This window comes from Pseudophryne corroboree, chromosome 1 (genome assembly GCF_028390025.1).
Source record: "Pseudophryne corroboree isolate aPseCor3 chromosome 1, aPseCor3.hap2, whole genome shotgun sequence".
NCBI classification, from domain to species: Eukaryota; Metazoa; Chordata; class Amphibia; order Anura; family Myobatrachidae; genus Pseudophryne; species Pseudophryne corroboree.
In genome coordinates, this window is record NC_086444.1 from 699503636 (window position 1) to 699527942 (window position 24307).

At 46.5% G+C, this 24307-nt stretch overlaps 1 protein-coding gene and 1 non-coding gene across 6 annotated transcripts in view; both read left to right on the plus strand.

The window, feature by feature from the left end:
* The window catches only part of HMG20B (high mobility group 20B), a 107867-nt gene that overhangs the window by 18815 nt on the left and 64745 nt on the right, over positions 1 to 24307 (plus strand). For all 5 annotated transcript variants that reach the window (XM_063914829.1, XM_063914830.1, XM_063914826.1 and 2 more), the window contains exons 6-7: positions 6223 to 6272; positions 10099 to 10177. In XM_063914829.1, coding sequence (XP_063770899.1) covers positions 6223 to 6272; positions 10099 to 10177 — 129 coding nt within the window. The remainder of the gene's footprint in view (positions 1 to 6222; positions 6273 to 10098; positions 10178 to 24307) is intronic.
* On the plus strand, positions 17080 to 17268 carry LOC134960023 (U2 spliceosomal RNA). The gene has a single exon (XR_010187689.1). It is a non-coding gene; the product is annotated as a U2 spliceosomal RNA (small nuclear RNA).

The window sequence follows — 24307 nt, forward strand, 5'->3', positions numbered from 1 at the left end:
AAAAGGAGTCACTATAATTCCTTATCTGGACGATCTCCTGATAAAGGCGAGATCCAGGGGGCAGTTGCTACAGAACATCACACTCTCCCTGTCCATACTCCAACAACACGGTTGGATCATACATTTTTCAAAGTCACAGTTGGAACAGACAACAAGATTGTCTTTTCTCTGGATGATTCTGGACACAAGTTCAGAGAGTATTTCTTCCGGTGGAAAAGGCTCTGGAAATCCAGAAAATGGTAAAACTGATATTAAAGCCAACAAGTGTGTCGATCCATCAGTGCATTCGGTTGTTGGGGAAAATGGTGGCGGCCTACGAGGCCATACAGTTTGGCAGGTTCCATGCCAGTGTATTCAGTGGAACCTGTTGGACAAGTGGTCGGGATCCCACCTACACATGCACCGGAAGATAGTCCTGTCGTCAAAAGCCAGGATTTCGCTCCTGTGGTGGCTACACAGTTCGCACCTACTAGAGGGACGCAGGTTCGGGATTCAGGACTGGGTCCTGGTAACCACGGACGCAAGTCTCCGAGGCTGGGGAGCAGTCACTCAGGGGGAAAGCTTCCAAGGAAAATGGTCAAGTCAGGAAGCCTGCCTTCAGCAATTTTCATTCCGGGAGTGGACAACTGGGAAGCAGACTTCCTCAGCAGACACGATCTCCATCCAGGAGAGTGGGGCCTCCACCAAGAAGTCTACGCAGAGATGGCAAGTCTGTGGGGAGTTCCTCAAGTAGATATGATGGCATCTCGTCTCAACAAGAAGCTTCAGAGATATTATTCCAGGTCGAGAGACCCTCAAGCAATAGCAGTGGATGCAGTGGTGACCCAGTGGGTGTTTCGGTCGGTATATGTCTTCCCTCCACTTCCACTGATTCCAAAAGTTCTGAAAATCATCAGAAGAACAAGAGTTCGAGCAATCTTCATTGCCTCAGACTGGCCGAGGAGGGCTTGGTATCCAGATCTTCAGGAGTTGCTCATAGAAGATCCTCGGCCTCTTCCTCCTCATGAGGACCTGCTGCTACAGGGGCCGTGCGTGTATGAAGACTTACTGCGGCTACGTTTGACGGCATGGCTGTTGAGCGCCGGATCCTAGCCCGAAAGGGTATTCCCAAGGAAGTCATCCCCACTCGTTTTCTTGGTGTGAATCCAAGAAGGCTCCTACGGAAGAGTTTGAGTTAGGATGTTTTCTCCATTTTCTGCAGCTTGGTGTGGATGCAGGCCTTAGACTGGGTTCAATAAAGGTCCAGATTTCGGCCTTATCAGTTTTCTTTCAAAAGCAATTGGCCTCCCTTACAGAAGTTCAGACATTCGTGAAAGGGGTTCTGCACATCCAACCTTCATTTGTGCCTCCGGTGGCACCGTGGGACCTTAATGTGGTGTTGCAGTTCCTTCAATCGAGTTGGTTTGAACCTCTACAGGAGATAGAGTTGAAGTTTCTCACTTGGAAAGTGGTGATGCTTTTGGCCTTGGCATCCGCAAGGCGGGTGTCTGAGTTGGGGGCCTTGTCTCACAAGAGCCCTTACCTGATCTTCCATGAAGATAGGGCAGAGTTAAGAACTCGTCAACAATTTCTTCCAAAGGTGGTTTCGTCTTTCCACATAAACCAACCTATTGTGGTGCCAGTAGCTACTGAAACGTTCACTGAGTCAAAGTCTCTTGATGTGGTTAGAGCTTTGAAGATTTATGTCGCAAGAACAGCTCGGATAAGGAACGGAGGCTCTGTTTGTCCTGTATGCTCCCAACAAGATTGGGTGTCCTGCTTCTAAGCAGACTATTGCGCGCTGGATCAGAGGAACGATTCAGCACGCTCTTTCCACGGCAGGATTGCCGGTACCGAAGTCTGTAAATGCCCATTCTACTAGAAAAGTGGGCTCATCCTGGGCGGCTGCCCGGGGCGTCTCTGCTTTACAACTTTACAAACTCCCGCCCGTACTGGAGCTTTGGTATAATCCCATGGTACTGAAGTGGACCCCAGCATCCTCTAGGACGTATGAGAAAATAGGATTTTAATACCTACCGGTAAATCCTTTTCTCCTAGTCCGTAGAGGATGCTGGGCACTCGACCCAGTGCGTACTTTACCTGCAGTTGTTAATTTTGTAGTTACACTAATGTTGTGTTACGGTTGTTTCAGCATGTTGCTGCAATTGTGAATGCCATGTTGTGCGGCATGGTTGAGGTGTGAGCTGGTATGAATCTCACCAGTAAATTAAAAGTAAATACTTTCCTCGAAATGTCCATCTCCCTGGGCACAGTTCTTATACTGAGGTCTGGAGGAGGGGCATAGAGGGAGGAGCCAGTTCACACCCTTGAAAAGTCTTAAAGTGCCCATGGCTCCTGCGGAACCATCTATACCCCATAGTACTGAAGTGGACCCCAGCATCCTCTACGGACTAGGAGAAAAGGATTTACCGGTAGTTATTAAAATCCTATTTTTGTTACTGTGGTGTACCTGGCTGTTACGTGCCACTTATCTGACCTGTCCAATAGACAATTATTATTATTGAAGTTCAGTAATTGTCCTGCTGGGGCTATTAAAAATTAAAACAAGTGACACAACGAATATCATATTAGCTGGGTTATGTTACATAATACACACTGGGTGCCTAGGATTGCGTGATGTGTACTACCTATCTGACCTGTCTACTAGAAAATCTTATTATTGTTGAAGTTGAGTAGTTGTTCCTGCTGCTGTTTTTAAAAATTAAAACAAGTTATGCAGCATCTATCATGTTAGCTGGGTTATGTTACTGGGTGTGTGGTAGCTCCATCATCTGCATTCAAAAATCATAAGAGGGGGAAAAAAGTAATTTAGCTTTATCATTTAGTTTATTCCTGTCCTGGTTTTATCAATCATGGATCAGTCTATAAAAGAGCAGGAGCAACCCAGTCCTTGTGCTGTGGCTGCTGGCAGTCATAGTGCTTATTTAACAACTACTAAAGGTGGTCAAGGGGAAAGAATGTGTATGAAAGGGCACCTCAGATCTAAACAGCATTTCACAATGGTTAAGAAAACATTACCTCTAAATAGGAGCGGAAAATTTACTGCTGAAAAATGTAAAAATGCCAACATACCATACATCACACGCAGTGGCAAGGAAATGCTCAGAGCTTGGCCTTTCTTTTTGAGTGGTGGTCCTGCTACTGCTGTTTCATGCAATAAAAGGCCTATTGCAGAATTTGCGAAAGCCTGGGCCAAACTGTATCCGTTCACATGATCGACCATGTTATGGTCGACAGTCATTGGGTCGACCACTATTGGTCGACATTGACATGGTCAATATTGACACATGAAAAGGTCGACATGAGTTTTTTAACTTTTTTTTTCTTTTGGGGAACTTTTCCATACTTTACGTTCCACGTGGACTACGATTGGAGCGGTAATCTGTGCCGAGCGAAGCGAAGGCACCATGCCCGAAGCATGGCGAGCAAAGCGGTGCACTAATTGGGGTTCCCAGTCACTTTACGCAAAAAACGACACCAAAAAAAGTTAAAAACTCATGGCGTCCTTTTTGTGTCGACCATTTTCATGTGTCGACCATGTGTCCATGTCGACCATGTCAATGTCGACCACTAGTGGTCGACCTAATGACTGTCGACCATAACATGGTCGACCATTCATACCGGAACCGGGCCAAACACAGGCATCTTCTGTAACCTCGTAGACAACACTTAGATGTGTCGCCTTTTAAAACAAACAAATTCGTACCCAAAAAAAAGAACATCACTAAGGATGAGGAACAAATTGTGTGGTCAGAAACTTCACAAATCCCTGAGGAGAGTCTAGGGGTGCTCACGTTCGCTTTATTTGAGTCTGACTTGTTCCAAATGTGACATGAATGACAACGCTGTTAGCTGCCTTAAGCCCTTTGGTAGATTGGCTTGTGGAGGCCCATACAAAGCAAGCACTTTAGCCATAAAAGTGGCAGTCCCTGTTGCTGGAGTGCTTGGTTTGTTAAAATATCCTTTTTAAAATACAAAATAAGGGTGTGCGGGAGGGCCCAAGGACCATTCCATCTTGCACCACTTGTAGACTAGAGTTAGGAGACAAAACATGGTGGTTTTCCTCATACTCAGACACTCTGGTGCTCCTCATAATAGGGATGGCAAATCGGTGGGTTATTCATCGATGATGGATAACCTCGATGGTGTTAAACCATCTGTAAAGGAACCATTCATGGTTTCACCCACCGATGGGCACCCCTGTATTAGTGTGTAATGAGCTGCATGCCAATCAGAGCCATGAGGTGAGGTTTTGTGTGTGTCGGGGATGGAGCTAAAGCTATGTGTCACGACACTTGCAGGAACAAAAAAAAATTGTTAGCTCCCTACCATCGATGGCGGAAAACCATCTGGTTCTCACCCATCGATGGTAAAAGTATTGCCATTGGTCACAGACCATCAATGATTTCAAATAATCGATGATCCGTACCTCCATAAATGCACTACTGGGGTCTGTTACCCAATTAGGAGGTAGAGAAGGGTGGAGTAGTATGACCAGCAAGTCAGCCTCCTAATATTTGTTAGTGTGTAACATAGACTGTTTTGGAGTTTGCAGCTCTGCAGTGCAACTATCAACCCTTGTCAGGAATACCTGGCTATTAACATTATCAATTCTTGTATGGCCTTTTGTCAGTTGCTGCAAAACAGATTGTCAAATTTATTTAATTTTCTAAATTGGTCAATTAATGTAATTATTAAATTTCGATCGATCAATACCTGCCTGCCACTATATACTCCACCGCCATTTTCCTGTACTGCCCTGGTGTTGCTTCTATTTGAGAGCATTCTTTCTATGGGGTCATATAGTTGATTAACCTGCCATTCTGTCTGCCACTGCTGTGACGTATTGTTTCATAGATGTACTATATTCTTTTAAAGTAATTGCTTCGTGTTTGTGCCATTGCTATGTTGCTTAGTTCAGCCAGCCATTGGCCAATATTGGTGAACAATTTTGTAAGCTGTGAGGTGGTCAAAATTTAAATTGAATTATTGGAAATAAATGTTATTGAGGGTAACAATACTGCAGGAACAAAAATCAGTCCAAATTACACGATTTTAGCTGTTTTTTTTGTTTTTGTTTATCAACTTTCATGAAATCCAAAACCAAATCTGAACCAAAACAACTCAAAGGTAGTTCTGGCAAAACCAAAAAACACGAGCGTTAGCGCACATCATATATAATATACAAGATTATTCAACAAAATTATCTGTCAGTTGTCTTCTCTCAAAATATTGGGGACTGCAATGAAATGCAACATTTTCGACTATACGTTACCATTGAAAGCAAGCTGTACTCTTGGGTTAGTGCTGTTGGAACATGAGAACTACAACACAGCCCTTGTAGAGTGGCTGACAAGTATTAGTAGAGATGCCTACAATGTGTACCATATTGTTTTTGTTCCACAAGATGTCACTCTCCCCCATCTGTTATGCCTGCATTGTTCCCACATTTCAGCAAAATCACCTCTGCTAGTAAAGGGCCCCATACTCTAGGACGATAATGCCCGATTTCAGGCATTCGGCCCGATATATCGGATGAAATCGGGCATTTTGTAGGTGTATCTGATCAGATGTGCGTTCCCGTGAGCATCGGATTGGATTCTCCAGATTGAATGTACTGCACATTCAATCATGTTCGACCTGGGGGCATGGCTGGGATCACCCAGGATTGCCAAAGATACACCGTATGCAAAAGGACAGCATACAATGTATCTTGGGCGATCCTGCCCCCCGGGAGGCTGCCGGGGTGATCGCCTGCGACATGTCAGATGGACATGTCGCAGTAGTATATGGGGCCCTGAACAGTAACCTGGGAGAACTTTACATGAATCCACTGCTTAAAGCAACATAACTGTGCTGGTTGGAGGGCCGAGCAGTTTAGCTAATCAAGGCTAAGATTAATTCGCACTGAACTGTGGATTCATTGATAGGTTTCCATGGTGCCAAGTCCAGGAATCTTACTATTTTCTGTGGAGGCAGAGATGAAGGTCACAAATGGAAGGGGATTAATATCTGAGATAAAAATTGATAAAGTTCTAAAACTTGAAATGCAGTCACCCCCAGGCATATTTATACTGAACTTAAACTGTAATAAAATATGTTGTACTGACTGGAATGTTTTATTATATAGTAATGTCTTTATACTGTTAACACTAATTAATTTTTACTGGGTTTTAGGCCATCAGGGTTTGGATTTACTTATGCTCTTTTTCCATTCCACAGAAGAAACTGGTGCATCAGCTGTTAGTACTTTGAATGGACACATGCTAAAGGTTGGTGACATAAAGCTGTCGTTTAGCAGGTTAATTTTGCTTTGCAAACAACTCTATTTTCTTGCTTTTATTGTTCATTACTTTGGAATTATGCCGGCGGCTGGGCTCCCGGCGACCAGCATACCGGCGCTGGGAGCCCGACCGCCGGCATACCGACAGCACGGCGAGCGCAAATGAGCCCCTTGCGGGCACGGTGGCGCGCGTGCGCCACGCTATTTTTTCCCTCCAGGGGGGGGTCGTGGACCCCCACGAGGGAGAAAGTGTCGGTATGTCGGCTGTCGGGATTCCGGCGCCGGTATACTGTGTACCGGGATCCCGACAGTCAGCATACTGAAGACCACCCCTTTGGAATAAGTATGTATTATCCTATGTATATAAAAGGCTAAGGGGTATATGCAATTGCGGTCGAATTCGCGGCAATTTTCGCCGTTTTTTAATTCGACTCAATTCGACAGGTGAATCCCGGAAGGTGGCTTCCGGAATTCACCATATTCAATGAAAAACGGATTCGCCAGAGTCGCGGGCGAAAATCGGCCGATTTGGCGGATTTTGCCGCGATTTTAAAAAACGGTAAAAAAACGTGAAAAACCCGAAAAAAAAATGGCGTGGGGTCCCCCCTCCAAAGCATAACCAGCCTCGGGCTCATCGAGCTGGTCCTGGTTCTAAAAATGCAGGGGAAAAATTGGCCAGGGATCCCCCGTATTTTTAAAACCAGCACCGGGCTCTGCGCCTGGTGCTGGTGCCAAAAATACGGGGGACAAAAAGAGTAGGGGTCCCCCGTATTTTTAACACCAGCATCGGGCTCCACTAGCTGGACAGATGATGCCACAGCCGGGGGTCACTTTTATGCCGTGCCCTGCGGCCGTGGCATTAAATATCCAACTAGTCACCCCTGGCCGGGGTACCCTGGGGGAGTGGGGACCCCTTCAATCAAGGGGTCCCCCCCCCCAGCCACCCAAGGGCCAGGGGTGAAGCCCGTGGCTGTACCCCCCCATCCAATGGGCTGCGGATGGGGGGGCTGATAGCCTTTTGTGATAATAAAAAGATATTGTTTTTTCCAGCAGTACTACAAGTCCCAGCAAGCCTCCCCCGCAAGCTGGTACTTGGAGAACCACAAGTACCAGCATGCGGGAGAAAAACGGGTCCGCTGGTACCTGTAGTACTACTGGGGAAAAAATACCCAAATAAAAACAGGACACACACTCCTTGATAGTAAAACTTTATTACACACTACCGACACACACATACTTACCTATGTTGACACGCCGACTGCCACGGTCTCCGACGATCCGAGGGTACCTGAGAAAAAATTATACTCACCTTCCAGCGTCCAGAGATAAATCCACGTCCAGAGAGTAAAATCCACGTACTTGTTTAAAAAAAAAACCACGCAAAAACCCGCTCCATACCGGACTAGAAAGGGGTCCAATGTTTTCACATCAGACCCCTTTCTCCCGAATGCCGGGACATCACGTGACTCCTGTCACTGACGTCCCTTCAGCCAATCAGGAAGCGCTACTTCCGTGGCGCTCACCTGATTGGCTGTGCGCTGTCTGTACTGTGACAGCACATCGCAAAGCCGCTCCATTACTTTCAATGGTGGGAACTTTGCGGGTAGCGGTGGGGTCACCCACCGGTCAGCCGCTGACCGGCGGGTGACCTTACCGCTAGCCGCTAAGTTCCCACCATTGAAAGTAATGGAGCGGCTTTGCGATGTGCTGTCACAGTACAGACAGCGCACAGCCAATCAGGTGAGCGCAACGAAGTTGCGCTTCCTGATTGGCTTAGAGACCTTTCTGTGACAGCTGTCACTGACAGGTCTCATTCGTGGAAAGGTGTCCCATGTGTCAGCATGGGACCCCTTTCAGTCCGGCATGGAGCGGGTGTTCGGTTTGTTTTTTTGCCAAGTACGTGGATTTATCTCTGGACCATGGCTGAGGTGAGTATATTGATCTTTTCTTTTCAGGTATCCGTGGATTCTACATGGAGAAGAGGACCGATGTCGGCTTGTGAACATAGGTAAGTATGTGTGTGTCGACGTATGAAATAAAGTTTTACTGTCGACGGTGTGTGTGTCCTGTTTTTATTTGGGTATTTTTTCCCCAGTAGTACTACAGGTACCAGCGGGCCCGTTTTTCTCCCGCATGCTGGTACTTGTGGTTCTCCAAGTACCAGCTTGCGGGGGAGGCTTGCTGGGACTTGTAGTACTACTGGAAAAAACAATATCTTTTTATTATCACAAAAGGCTATCAGCCCCCCCATCCGCAGCCCATTGGATGGGGGGGGACAGCCTCGGGCTTCACCCCTGGCCCTTGGGTGGCTGGGGGGGGGGGACCCCTTGATTGAAGGGGTCCCCACTCCCCCAGGGTACCCCGGCCAGGGGTGACTAGTTGGATATTTAATGCCACGGCCGCAGGGCACGGCATAAAAGTGACCCCCGGCTGTGGCATTATCTGTCCAGCTAGTGGAGCCCGATGCTGGTGTTAAAAATACGGGGGACCCCTACTCTTTTTGTCCCCCGTATTTTTGGCACCAGCACCAGGCGCAGAGCCCGGTGCTGGTTTTAAAAATACGGGGGATCCCCTGTCAATTTTTTCCCCGCATTTTTAGAACCAGGACCAGCTCGAAGAGCCCGAGGCTGGTTATGCTTTGGAGGGGGGACCCCACGCCATTTTTTTTTATGATTTCACCGTTCCAGCATAAAAAAAAAAAAAAAAAAAATATTTTAAAAAATATATAAATAATATTTGTGCCTCCAAAAAAAAAAAAAAAAAAGTACCTAATCCCTTCTAATATAAATAGATCTGCTATTCCCCCCCAAAAAAACACAAAAAAAAACATGTTTAAAATTTTTTTATTTGTTTTCACCCTCCAAAGTGTGGCGGATTGAAAATGACGAATTTGCTGTCTAAAAGCACTGCTGTCGAATTTCCAAACTTGAATTGAATATGCTTTGGTCGAATTGCAGCACTTGTATCATTGCAGAAAAGTCGAATTTGCAAAAAGTCGAATTTCAAAAAGTCGAATTTTGAAAGTCCGTTTTTTGGTCGGAAAGCACTGAATTGCATAGGCGATTTTTTTTTTTTGGTCAAATGACCCGAAATTCGACAATTTCGGGAATTCGACCGCAATTGCATATACCCCTAAAGCTGTGCCTCACCTCTGTTATGTGTGCAGGTGGCCACTAGAGGCCAACACACTGACCAAATGACTCACAGGTGAAAGTGATTCTGCAGGGAGATATTACAGCCTCCTACCCTGCTGCTGCTAATATTAATAACACTGATCTGACTGTTTCAGACTTGCATAGGGAGAGAGGGGGCTGGGGAGAAAGAGTGGGGGTAGAGGCAGATAGGGAGTGGGACAAAGAGAGAGGGCGTGACGGTAGGGGCAGATAGGGACGGGGGAGAGAGAGGGGGAAGGGGTTGGGGTAGATAGGGACAGAGTGGAGTGGTAAGGGGCAGATACGGATAGTGGAGCAAGAGATGCAGAGTTTTTTCAATATAGTCACCTCTGTGGCGCCGCCACTGGACGGTGCCCGATGGATGAACGACAATATATTTTTTTACAGGAGAAAACCATTAAAGGCCAAGTAAAGCATCAGGATGATCAAGCTAAAACTACTTCCAGGTCACCCCCTCATGCAAGCAGTTTTTTCTTAAAGTTGCAATATGTGCTTTCCCACAGTGGGGTCTTGTATGTTAACACTGTAATAAGACTATTAAGCTCAGTCATTTAAGTTTTTTTAATTGTTGCAAAGTGTTTATCTTCCCTCTGCTCACTTGGATTGTTCCTGGCCAAACTGATACATCATCTTTCTCTACAGACTGGTGATTCCCAGAGTGATGGATTTCCAACTTTTGATGTTCCTATATTTACGGAGGAGTTTTTAGATCAAAACAAAGGTGACCTGTTGTAATTATTTTAATTTAGGTTGTCATCTCTAAACAGCATCTGTAAATAGTTTTCATTAATTTATAATTCACTTAATTACTGAGAAAATTTTAGAAAAAGATTGCCTAGGAGAGGATTTGAAGGTAGGAGATGGTCAGCACTCTGTCTTATCTGTTTCCTCTATCGCAGTCCTCTCAGTGCTCTAGACCAGTGCATACCACTGAAAGTGTTGTCAGTGAGGTAGGCTTTGGTGTGTGAAACTGCAGTACCGTTCTATCCGTATAGTATTCACTTTGGACTCAATGGGGTAAATTTACTAAGATGGGAGTTCTATTTAAGATGGGATGTTGCCCATAGCAACCAATCAGATTCCAGGTATTATCTTCTAGAAGATGCTAGGCGGTAAATAAGAAGTAGAATCTTATTGGTTGCTATGGGCAACATCCGATCTTAAATGGAACTCCCATCTTAATAAATTTACCCCAATGTGGCAGATTCAGTTACCTGCAGAGCTATTCAACTCTGAATTTTCCTTGCACATTAAGTGATTAAGTCTATGGTTTTCCCTGTGCATTAAGCCTCAGAGGGTGTATTTAACACGCATTTATCTTATACGTCCACTAGGAGGCACAGGAGCAGTAAGCTGTGTATAGCCTGGAGATGGGACACTCTGAGCACCAAACAGTTAAGAACTTTTACCTAGCAGCCCTCTCTCTACCTTCTCCACTTTACCCCAGCCATCGGCCCGCCAGTTTTTTGTTTGGTGCTGGCAGAAGCTGGACACCTTTTTTGTGGGGGCTGCTATTAAGTGGTCCCCTGGTTAAGAATTCTTGTTCTATTTTTAATGGATGAGTAGTCTGTTTAGGCCGCTCCGACACCCAGCACCGGCGACTGGATTGGTGACTTCCACCTTGAGACTCAAGGAGGGCAGCGCACACCTCTGCTTCCAGACCCCGCAGCTGCAACCGTCCCTGGGCAGGTAAGAGTCAGCTCCCTGTTTGCAGGGAGCTGCATCATTGCGGCTGTTCACTGCCGGTGAGGGAGACCACCAGCGGTGCGGGTGTAGTGGTGGCCCGGTTTTCTGCTCCGTTAACCTGTGCCCTGGTGGTCCAGTGTAACAGGCACCGCAGTTAAGCAGCGAGGCACTGTCCCCTGGTGGTTGCCACCCATGAAGAACTAGACACAGCCTGTTTGTTCCTCCCCCACCCCTGGGCTCGCTTGCAACAATGTTGCCTGCCTCAGGCAGATATCTGTCTATCCCCTCAGACACATGCTGGGCAGCCATTTTACATGCCTCCCTCAGCACTAATTTAGAGAGTTTTGGGCTTGTCTCCCCGTATTCCTCAATTTTCAAGTCAGGATACATATATACAGCTCCTTCCCGCTCTCTGAGCGATTTGTTGAGCACGGTTTGCCCATTAAGGTTAAAAACGCTATGAATTTACTTGTATGCGTGTGTGTGTGTGTGTGTGTGTGTGTGTGTGTATATATGTTTGTACGTATAGGGATATATATATTATATATTATATTTAGGTCAAAAGCTAACTGCTTTTTGTTCCAGGAAGCTCCTGGGTCTCATTCCACAGTAAGTAGCCTTACTTAGGCTCCATAATGGAGCGCCATCTTCATAAAGTGTGTCCGGGCCTCCACTCACTATAGCCTCACATGTTTTAGGAGTTGTGACGCTTAACATTCATTGCACTACCCCGTAAGTACATGCCACGGTGTTAACTTTGGTGTGTGAGGACATTCTGGTCTGACTTTACATTGTCCTCCAGGATATGTACCCTGTGAGGGTAGGGGGGTTCAACCTATTTTATGTAGCATGGAAATTGTACTAAGGTACTATAATAGGTATCCATGCCAGGGTTTCACAGTTTCACAGACCAGTGAACTTCGACACTGACGCAGGTAATGTCTCCATTAGTAGACAGTCTTGCTCCCCCTCAGCTCCATCTGCTAGTGTGGCCCCACGCTCACCTGCAAGCAGGCCAGGGTCTTTCGCTTCAGTCTGAATCCCACCTTAGTATGACGAGAGTAGTCGCCATAGCATTCCTGCTCCGTACGTTAGGAACCGCAGGATCAGAACTGTGGGATTGAGGCTGAAAGATGCACCATGTGTTTGTGTTTTCTAGGAGTCTCCTCGACACATTACCCCTCCTTATTGCATTTAGAGTATCTCGGTGCCCCTAGTAGGCATAACTAGAGGACCCCCTAGAGCTGGCTATAAATCAGCCTAACAAGCAGTGACACTAAGGGCTGGTATGCGGTTAACAGCGTGACGCAGTCCTCCTGCACGACCGTGTTCTACTTTGCCTAGGAGGCTAGAGCTACAGCCGCCTCTGAAACATCGGGGCCACGGAGTACCTAACGGAGATCGAGGTACTAATGAGGGCAGTTGTAGCAGTATCTACACACTGAACTATAAGGGTGTTCCCACCACTGCTGGACGCTCAGTTCGTGGGTCCAGTCGCCTCTTTGTCCTCCTGATTCCTGACCCGCAGCTTTGCTAATAGACGCTATAATCAAACACAAAACACAGATAGGTGCCCATATACCTATATTCACGGTATAAACCTTAATGCAGCACCCTCAAAAAAGGGGGGGGGGGGAGTTTGCCAACCCCCAAAAATCTTGGATAGACGTAGGGAAAAAAATTGGGGGGAGCGCAGAAAGGTATAATCGGACACAAAAGTATATTCCATTAATAATCACTCTGGCATGAATAAATAGATATATAAAGCCTAGACGTGTATAGAATTCTCATAAAACAGCCTGTACGTTAATTAATAAAAATGTATTGTTTATAGTCCATCTCTTGTATCTCTCTAAAGGGGGGTACACACGGAGAGATCCATGCTTAAAATCTGACTAGATTGCTTAGATTTTAAGAACAGATCACTTTTGTGTACCCCCCACAGCGCTATCGCCGGTGCTAGATTGGCCTGCATGCAGGCTCAAATCCAGCTCGTCACTCATTCCACCCGCTGGGTGAAATGAGCGGCTCCCCGGCATCGCTCAGCACACATCGCGCTGTGCTGAGCGGCGGGAGAGATGTGTGCTGAGCGGTTCGTTCAACACACATTTCTCCCGTGTATATGTCCCTTAAGTCACAATCGGTTGCGGAACAAGCATGTAATGTAGTTATATCTGTAATAATATAATGTGAATAATGTAATTTTAGCAGAACTGTATTTGATATAATAAGTGCGTACCCAAGTATATCTAATCGACACTCGTTGGCTGGCCAGCCTAAATATCATTTGATCAGTCCGTTCTGTAATGAGTTAATCCGCAGATACCTTCTGACAGCTCCGTTACTGTATAGCTGTATGACCGAGTTAGTGTCCGGGTGCTTCCTGGACAGGTCAGCTTGATGTCTACGGTGTGGCTCGCTGTCTCCAGTATGGCTTGGTCAGTCAGGTCTCAGTGCAGCCTTATATTGTATTGTGTTACCGAGTCTGTACCTGCCGATTCAATTAAAAGGCGGCCTCACATTGGAGCTTGTTATATCTGCCCGTTGTTTTGTACAGCCAATTGCCGCTCAGAGATGTCACTCACAGGTCTGTGAAGAGGGATAGCTTTTCAGGAGTTTGGAGGTCTTAGCTTGACTTCAGAACTGGTCATTTCATCAGAGGAGAGTAAAGTGACAATTTACTCAGGTACGAACTTATTATATCAAATACAGTTCCGCTATAATTACATTATGGAGATATACAGTGGGGCAAAAAAGTATTTGGACAGCCACCGATTGTGCAAGTTGACCCACTTAAAAAGATGAGAGGTCTGTAATTTCTATCATAGGTACACTTCAACTGTGAGAGACAGAATCTGAAAAAAACCCCCAGGAAATCACATTGTATGATTTTTAAACAATTTACTTGTATTTTCTTGTGGAAAATAAATATTTGGACACTTACCAAGCAGCAAGATTTCTGGCTCTCACAGACCTGAACCACCTTCTTTAAGAAGCTCTTCTATCCTCCACTCATTACCTGTATTAATGTCACCTGTTTGAACTGGTTATCTGTATAAAAGACACCTGTCCACACCCTCAAACAGTCAGACTGCTACCTCTCCACCATAGCCAAGACCAGAGAGCTGTCTAAGGACACCAGGGACAAAATTGTAGAGCTGCACAAGGCTGGGATGAGCTACTCGACAATAGGCAAGCAGCTTGGTGAGAAGAGATCAACTGTTGGCGCAATTATTAAAAAATGGAAGAAATACAAGATCACCGACAATCTCTCTCGACCTGGGGCTCCGTGCAAGATCTCACCTCGTGGGGTATCGATGATCTTGAGAATGGTGAGGAATCAGCCCAGAGCTACATGAGGGGACCTGGTCAATGACTTCAGGAGAGCTGGAACCACAGTCACAAAGGTTACCATTAGTAACACACTACGTCGTCATGGATTGAAATCCTGCAGCGCCCGGAAGGTCCCCCTGCTTAAGCCAGCACATGTCCAGGCCCGTCTAAAGTTTGTCAGTGACCATGTGGATGATCTTGGGAGAATGTAATGTGGTCAGATGAGAGCAAAATCGAACTTTTTGGTATAAACTCCACTCGCCGTGTTTGGAGGGAGAAGAATGATGAATGGCATCCCAATAACAGCATACCCACTGTGAAGCATGGGGGTGGAAACATCATGCTTTGGGGCTGCTTTTTGCAAAGGGGACAAGACGACTGATCCGTATTAAGAAGAGGATGAATGGGGCCATGTATCGTGAGATTTTGGACAAAAACCTCGTTCCCTCAGTAAGAGCATTGAAGATGGAACATGGTTGGGTCTTCCAGCATGACAATGACCCCAGACACACCGCCCGGGCAACTAAGGAGTGGCCTTGTAAGAAGCATTTCAAGGTCCTGGAATGGCCTAACCAGTCTCCAGACCTCAACCCAATAAAAAAATCTGTGGAGGAGTTGAAAGTCTGTGTTGCTCGGTGACAGCCCCAAAACATGACAGATCTAGAGAAGATCTGCATGGAAGAGTGGGCCAAAATACCTGTTACAGTGTGTGCAAACCTGGTCAAGGACTACAGGAAACGATTGACCTCTGTAAAGGTGCATACACACGGAGCGATATAACTGAGCGATTTTGACTATATAGTCAAAATCGCTCAGAAAGTTAGTGCATATCTCTCCATGTGTACACAGCCAGCGATAGCGCTGCTAAAAATAGACTGTGCAGTCAAGTAAATTTTGGCTAAGTCGCTGGAAAAGAAAAGCATCCCCTTGCTTGAATGAGTTAGCCAAAATCGCCCATAGCCGAAATCTCCTACTGCCAGTTAAAGGGAAATCACTCATTCAAAATCTCTCATAGTCAATATCTCACCGTGTGTATGCACCTTTATTACCAACCGAGGTTATATTACAAAGTATTGAGTTAAACTTTTTGATTGTCCAAATATGTATTTTCCGCAAGAATATATAAATAAATTGTTTTAAAAATCATACAATGATTTACTGTTTGTTTTTTTTTTGCAGATTCTGTCTCTCACAGTTGAAGTGTACCTATGATAGAAATTACAGACCGCTCTCATCTTTTTAAGTGGGTCAACTTGCACAATCGGTGGCTGTCCAAATACTTTTTTGCCCCACTGTAACTACATCTAAAACATTCATAACATTTCATACCTGTTCCGCAATTGATTGTGACTTAAGGCCCATACACACTGGGCGATTTTGAACTCAAAGTAGGTCAGTTTTTGCATTTTGAGCTACTACGAGTTCAAACTTATCCAGTGTGTATGGGCTAGCGGTGAGCGCTGATGCGTGCTCGTTCATCATTGCTGCCCGTCTGGCTGTTTGTACAGCCGAGTGAAGCACTTTCCACAGTCTCCTACTGTGGAAAGTGCCCCCCTGAACATCGCTGGCACAGGGAAAATAGCTGTGTGTATGCGGTGAGCCATTTTCCTGCCAGCGATGTTCACGATCATCGCTGTGAATACACGCTGGGCAAAAACGCCAAAGTGTGTATGCACCTTTAGAGAGTTACAAGAGATGGGCTATTAACAATAAATTGGAAGATATCATTGTTTAGAATTCCTAAAACTCTAGTACCTTATATCACAGAGAGACTGAAAATTTATTTTTCGGGAGACAAGAGGTTTACCTTTTTATTAATTTACGTATAGACTGTTCTATGAGAATTCTTTACATGTCTATGCTTTATATATCTATTCATTCATGCCAGAGTGATTATTAATGGAATACACTTTTGTGTGTAATTATACCAGTCACTATACTCGCCCAGCCCGTAGGTCTCCCTTGGTAGCTAAAGCCAAAGGCAGCTGGCTGGGACAAAATGAGCTTCTCTCAGGAATTACAGAAGGATTACTGTGCTTGGTAGTACGCTTGTCAGAGGGTGACCTCTTACTTCGTGGAGGTGACCAAGGGTTTTAACCTCCAGGTTGTCGGCCTCAATTGTAGCGTCCAGTATGGCCCTTTCAGCTACATTTGTAGCTCGTTTTACGTATACCTCTGACCTGTTTCCCCTATGTTGGAGATACACATTTTAGATAGAATTGCAGATAGATAAGGTCAGAATTTCTTCCTTTGGCTACGGCTTTTAAATTCAAAGGAGCAGTATGGATAGTGTAATAGTTAACATTACTGCTCACAGCACTGATAGCCTGGCGGGCTAGTACCTTAGTATACCATACAAGGAGACCTTAGTTTGATCCTCAAATGGCACATTAATGTATTATCCAATGACCCTTATTTGTGGCCTTTCAGCCTTTTTCTCAAGGAAGATCTAAGATCTCATGTCCTATGGGTACCAGGAGCTCCTTCCATGAAGTTTAGTTTCTTACAACTACACATTACTTATTGGTAAGAGTCCTCCTAGGTTCTTTTCTATGGGATTTCCAGATCCCAAGAGGGAAAGAAACTAGTTCACAACCTTTTCTCATCGCTTCTCGGCCTTTTGGCTGAGATAATGTGTAGTATCTGTTCTTATCAGTTTAATATCTGATACACCCCCTATCTGGGGGCAATATCTTAAATGGATTTTTAGAACACAGAGATGGAAAGGGCTTTCTCTGTCCACTCCACACATTGAACTGGTATTGCAGTACCTCCGGGACCGGTGCAAATAGTTCAAAAGCCGGATAGGTCAGGCTGTCCTATCCTTATTCTAATGGTGTTGAACATGTATTTACAGTTCCCTTGTATCGTATGGAGCCAATTCCCTCCATTATTCTTACATGCAACCGGTGAACTTTATGGCATCCCTGCTCATTAATTATGCAAATCTATGCATTGCTAAATGTACCAGCATCAATGCTGCTTCTGATTTTCATATGGTCCACTTCTTGCCTCCAGGACCAAGGGTCATAGCAGCTTACCTGCGTCACAGCGGTGCCATGTTCCTTTGTTATTGGGATGAACATCTCCTCTTAGCCCCCTTGAAGAATGTATTTACGGTTCACGTCAACTTGATGGATGATTCTTCTTCAGTCTCTTGGCTAGAATGTCCATTGATGCAGGTCGTCATTATCTTCTTTCTAGAAGAAGGTTACATGGGTTCTCTACTAGATTCTCGCAACGGCTACTCCTCCTACTAGACAGCATTTGGGACTTACAATCCAACCTCCATGCGTTTATCCCAGGGTGACCATCCGCATCTGCCTGGCAATTTGGACTCCACGGTTGTTACGTTCCACAGGGTACGGTATGCCCATGTTTACTCCAGTCCTCAGCTATTTTAGAGTCTGGCCGGGTCAACCGGATAATATTGATTGGTACTCCCTCTTGTGGGACTATGCTGGTCAACCCTGGACCTGGGGTCGCACATTTTGGATCCAGGTCTGGATCCTGATCACCACTGAAGCGACTCTTCATGGCTGGGGGCTGACAGCCAGCTATGCATCAATGTCTTGGAACTCATAGTGGTTTACGACTGCCACCTCCATTAGCTGGCTTTTACTCGGGAGTTGTCCATTTACCACACGTGACAGTTGTCACCTACTTACTCAATCGGATACTGCTCTCAGTTGAGGCATCTTAAGGGAGGTCACCCATGTATCTATCTGCTCTAGTTGCGGAGTTTACCTCTGTCGCCGGGATATGCATTCCGGTAAGTGGGCCCTGCATCCAGCAGTGTCTTACTTTTTGATTAGACATTTGGGCCTCCGGCCTTAGCCATGTGGTGATCCCCGCACAATCACCAGCTGCTGAGATACTGCTCCCACACAGGGATCCCGTATCCTTTTTAACAGACTCTGTCGCAATTCTGTGGAAGCTTGTTCTCTGACTTCTCCACAAGTTCCGGCGGATAGATGTCCGGATGATCTTGGTATTTCTTCAGGGATAAGTGTAATATACTGTTCTTCGGGGTCTCTACATTGATGTTGGCCTCTACAGCCGGTATTTAGGCCTCTGCCTTCTTCTGAATGGGGCCCTCCTTGTTTTGACGAGGCAGCTCTGGTGGCCTCTCTCTTCAGAGTGTAGGGGTTTTTCTAGATGGATCATTACTACCATGCTTAAAGCAGGAAACAGTTTTTGACCAGAATTGTCACCGCATTTGGCGGACTGACTTGGTATGCTGTTCTCCCGAAAGACTTGCGGTCATGATGAGTCTCATGATGAGTCTCATGACTCCCTACGTTCTTGCAGTCAAGACTATGTAGGGTGGTACTTTATACCTTTGCTATCTAGGTCTCTGACCTGTCCGGGCTTTGCAACTTCAGATGCCTCTGGTGTCTTGTTCGTGTTACCTCAATTGAGGCCCTGGTTGCTCTGTTGGACCTATTTTTAGTTCACGGGTCCTCCGGTCTGCTACCTTTGCTCCTCAACTACGTGGAGTTTGCTTGCCTCTCATGGATGGCAGTTCTCTTCCTTGCTATTTCGATAACCGAAACTGTTTTGCATTGACGTGCCTGGTCCTGGTGCTCTCCACTTGTTGTTACTGAAAATCCGATGACCCTTCACGCTCAATGGGGTTACTTCCCAAGGGTGATCTCTAGGTTTTTCTTCAACCAGGTGGTTGTATTTACGTTTTCTCTGGATGTCATGTGGTCGCCCCGCATTTTCATTGACTGTTCATAGGTCATCCGCTGGTTGGATTCCCTCTTCCTTTTATTTGGATTCAGGACTGGCCGGCTTTGCAACAGTTACTGGCCTGATGGATCCGTCTGTCTTTCCATATGGCCTATTGGTGATGGGTTTCCTTCTCCGACTAGGGTGATGCCTCATAATACCCGGTGGGTTGGAGCTTCTTGGATTGCTCAGTGTGCGGCCTCTGCGGACTAACTGGCATGGTGACCATGTGGGCTTCTGTCCATACATTTCTTCACTCTTATGCGTTGAGACCCTTGCTTTGGCTGTCGCCATCTTCAGGCTTTGGGTTCTAATCGCAGTCCTGGAGCGTCCCCGACCTTGAGGGGACAGTTTTAGGACATCCCAGCGTACTGCTCCTGTGCTCCTTAGTGGACGTAAAAGAAAATGGGATTTATGATGTTACCTGGTTGAATCCTTATCTTTGAGTCCATAGGGGGCACAGGACACCCTCCCTGATGCGCCTGGCTTGTGGGACTTTGTTCCCATATTAGTGGGTGTGTCCATCTTGTGAGTTTATCGCTGTGGGATTGATGGCCTACCTTGTCCATGTTGTTCTTCCTGCTCCTGCCGTGAGCTTGCTAACTAAACTGGTGGGGCGATGGCTGGGGGCGGGGTATAGTGGAGAAGGGAGAGTGAGGGCTGCTGGGTAAAAGTTCTTAACTGTTTGGTGCCCAGAGTCTCCCATCTTCAGCCTATACCCAGCGTACTGCTCCTGTGCCCCCTATGGACTCAAAGAAAAGGATTTATCCAGGTAAGACCATAAATCCCATTTTTTCCTGCAGGTCCTGAGGCTACGAGGAAAATTCCACTGGGCTTAATGCACCGGGTTGTAGCACTTCATTGAGTAGGTCTGTGCTGCCAACTAGCTGCAATAAGTAATATACAGATCAATCGAAATGCTGTTCTGTTTTCTTCTTCATCAAGGCTGAGAGGAACACTGGACCATGGGTTGTGGGCTGGGACTGCGGGCCTGCAACTTGAAACTGAAACCTGTAGCTTTAATACCAAAACTCCTCCCCCCAGCATGCAAGAGTTTTCTTTAAGTGCCTTCTCAGTGGGTACATTTTGGGGGTGGGGCTTTATGCTTGGCAGCCCTCTAGCTAGTTTCTTTTCTTCTTCAGGGTACGTAGTCTCAACAGGGTTAACCTTGGGGTATTCTGTTGGATACCATGACAGCCACAGAAGAGCTAAGCTTTTACAAGGTCCCAGGATGCACTGGACGCCTCTCCCCCCATACCCCGCCTACAGCTCAGGCTCTTCAGTTTTTTGTTTGGTGCCAGCAGGAGCTGGTCACCGTATAACAGTGGGGGCTGCATTTTGCAGCCCAAGCTGTATGTAAATTTTTCAGATCTTCTCGAAATTAATTTTTTTCTTTTTTCTTTTTCCAATTTTATTTTTTGATATTTGAGCAGACTGCTAGGAAGTCATTTGGATGCCAGCGCTGGTGCTCCAAGACCTCCACTGGAGCCGCGACTCCAGGCATGGCAAGGAATTTTTGGTGGATCCCTAACAGCCTTCACTAGCAGGTGCACCAAGAGCTATCCTGGACTGGAACAGGACACTGGGGTACAGATAAGGCGGGTTCCTGCTTGCGGGACACGTGATCTGCTCACTCCAGACCATCTCCCGGGACGGGAGGAAGGAGGTGTTGATGTGCACTCACACCCCGGTGTTTGGATTATACTAGTCCCCCAGGGCAAATGTTACGGACGCTGGGGACCGTTTAAAAGAGGCCAGGGAACTGGTGGGTAATGTCAGCCAGGGGAGGTCAGTGCTTCCCCAGTGGCCCTTCCCCCAGCTTAGGGTGCCGTTCTTTTAGGGTCTTCCCACCCTGAGCTGCTTCTTCTACACCCTCTTTCCTCACAGAAACACTGGGCAACCATTTCAAGAGCACTGCAGGTCTCCAGGAATGCTTGGTCCAGTCTCCCTGTATACCTCTCCTTGGAGTCAGGTTATACACAGCGCTAATTCCTACCAGCTCCCTTAGCTGTGTAGTTGAATTCAGTGTCCACTGCAGGTAAATTGTAATTTCTGCATTGTATGTGACTTATGCTAGATGTGTACAGGGTTTTCTAATGCCCGCATTACAATTTATTGTATTTATGGATGCTCATTGTCGCATACAGTTCTGTACTCAGTGACACGGTGCACATTGCCATATTGTGTGTGCATTATCCTTGAAAATATGTCTTACAAAGGTAAGGCAACGAAACAGACTGTGGCTCCTACCCTAGTATCCTGTAGGATCTGTTAAGCTGGGTTATAACCTCAGGATATGTTACAAGATGGTCAGTGTGCCTCTTGTTTTGCACCCCTGGCCCAGTCAGCCCCCCAATAACAGCACAAGAGCCTCGTTTGGCTTCTTTCTCACACATGCTAGCAAAATTTTTTGACTATATAACAGCCCTGTCTTTGCCCCCCACCTATAGGTCTGCCTGTGCAAATACAACCCATTTATCAGCCTATACCGGACACAGCTGTGTCTCCACCTTGGATGGACATGTTTTCTAAATTTGTACAGAGTCTTGCAGCCTCATCAGCTGCCTTTCATAATATATTACAGGGCCAGGTACCAATACCTACACCTTCTGCCACCAAGTGTACCGTGCCATCGTCATAATCTCCGATTCAAAGGAATCTTCTGCTGGCTGCTTTAGTCAGGGCGGTTAAATTCACTCTTCAATTAGAAGATGTAGTAGTGTTAGAATTCCCCGATTCAGACCATTTCACTAATGCTATGGGTGAGACGTGGAAAACTCCTAGCAAGAAATGCAATGTACCAAAAAGGCACAGTTCCTTTTCTCTAACGTCCTAGTGGATGCTGGGAACTCCGTAAGGACCATGGGGAATAGCGGGCTCTGAAGGAGGCTGGGCACTCTAGAAAGATTTAGGACTACCTGGTGTGCACTGGCTCCTCCCACTATGACCCTCCTCCAAGCCTCAGTTAGATTTCGTGCCCGGCCGAGGTTGGATGCACACTAGGGGCTCTCCTGAGCCTTTAGAAAGAAAGTATAATTTTAGGTTTTTTATTTTCAGTGAGACTTGCTGGCAACAGGCTCACTGCAGCGAGGGACTAAGGGGAGAAGAAGCGAACTCGCCTGCTTGCAGCCGGATTGGGCTTCTTAGGCTACTGGACACCATTAGCTCCAGAGGGATCGACCGCAGGCCCAGTTCTTGGTGTTCGGTCCCGGAGCCGCGCCGCCGTCCCCCTTACAGAGCCAGAAGCAAGAAGAGGTCCGGAAAAACGGCGGCAGAAGACATCAGTCTTCACCAAGGTAGCGCACAGCACTGCAGCTGTGCGCCATTGCTCCTCATGCACACTTCACACTCCGGTCACTGAGGGTGCAGGGCGCTTGGGGGGGGGCGCCCTGAGCTGCAATAAAAACACCTTGGCTGGCAAAAATACCACAATATATAGCCCTAGAGGCTATATATGTGGTAAATTCCCCTGCCAGAATCCAGAAAAAAGTGGGAGAATAGGCCGCGGAAAAGGGGCGGAGCTATCTCCCTCAGACACACTGGCGCCATTTCTCCTTCACAGATCCGCTGGAAGGAAGCTCCCTGGCTCTCCCCTGCAGTCTACACTTCAGAACAGGGTAAAAACAGAGAGGGGGGGGGCACTAAATTTGGGCGCAATACATATATAATATAAAAAGCAGCTATAGGGGACATAACTCAGTTAGTCCCTGCATTATATAGCGCTCTGGTGTGTGCTGGCATACTCTCACTCTGTCCCCCCAAAGGGCTTTTGTGTGTCCTGTCCTCATTCGGAGCATTCCTTGTGTGTGTGCGGTGTGTCGGTACGGCTGTGTCGACATGTTTGATGAGGATAATGATGTGGAGGCGGAGCAGATGCCTTTAGAAGGGATGTCACCCCCTGCGGGGCAGACACCTGAGTGGATGGGCTTATGGAAAGTAATGAGTGCACGTATAGACTCCTTATATAAGAAAATCGACGATATGCCAAATGTGGGACAGCCGACTTCTCAGCTCGTGCCTGCCCAGGCGTCGCATGGGTCGTCAGGGGCTCTAAAACGCCCGCTGCCTCAAGCAGACCCAGATGTCGACACGGATACTGACACCAGTGTCGACGACGATGAGTCAAACCTGATGCCCACTAAGGCCATTCACTGTATGATTGAGGCAATGAAAGAGGTGTTAAACATTTCTGATATAACTACTGGTACCACTAAAAAGGGTATTATGTTTGGAGAGAAAAAACTACCCGTAGTTTTTCCCCCATCAGATGAATTAAATGAAGTGTGTGAAGAAGCGTGGGCTTTCCCTGATAAAAAATTGGTAATTCCTAAGAAGGTACTAATGGCGTTCCCTTTCCCGCCAGAGGATAGGTCACGTTGGGAAACACCCCCTAGAGTGGATAAAGCGCTCACACGTTTGTCTAAAAATGTGGCTTTACCGTCTCCGGATACGGCCGCCCTCAAGGAACCTGCTGATAGAAAGCAGGAGGCAATTCTGAAGTCTGTATATACACACACAGGCATTATACTTAGGCCAGCTATTGCGTCAGCTTGGATGTGCAGTGCTGCCGCTGCGTGGTCAGATAAACTGTCAGAAAATATTGACACATTAGACAGAGACACGATCCTGTTAACCATAGACCATATAAAAGACTCAGTCTTATATATGAGAGATGCACAAAGGGAAATCTGCCGATTGGCATCTAAAGTAAGTGCATTGTCCATTTCTGCTAGGAGAGGCTTATGGACTCGCCAGTGGACAGGAGATGCAGATTCAAAAAAGCACATGGAAGTGTTACCATATAAGGGTGAGGAATTATTTGGGGATGGTCCCTCGGACCTAGTTTCCACAGCAACGTCTGGGAAGTCAGCATTTTTACCCCATGTCTCCTCACAGCCTAAGAAGGCGCCGTTTTATCAGGTTCAGTCCTTTCGGACCCAGAAAAACAGGCGTGGAAAAGGCGGGTCCTTTCTGTCCAGAGGCAGAGGTAGGGGAAAAAGACTGCAACAAACAGCAGGTTCCCAGGAGCAAAAGTCCTCCCCCGCTTCTTCTTCCAAGTCCGCCGCATGACGGTGGGGCTCCACAGGCGGAGCCAGGT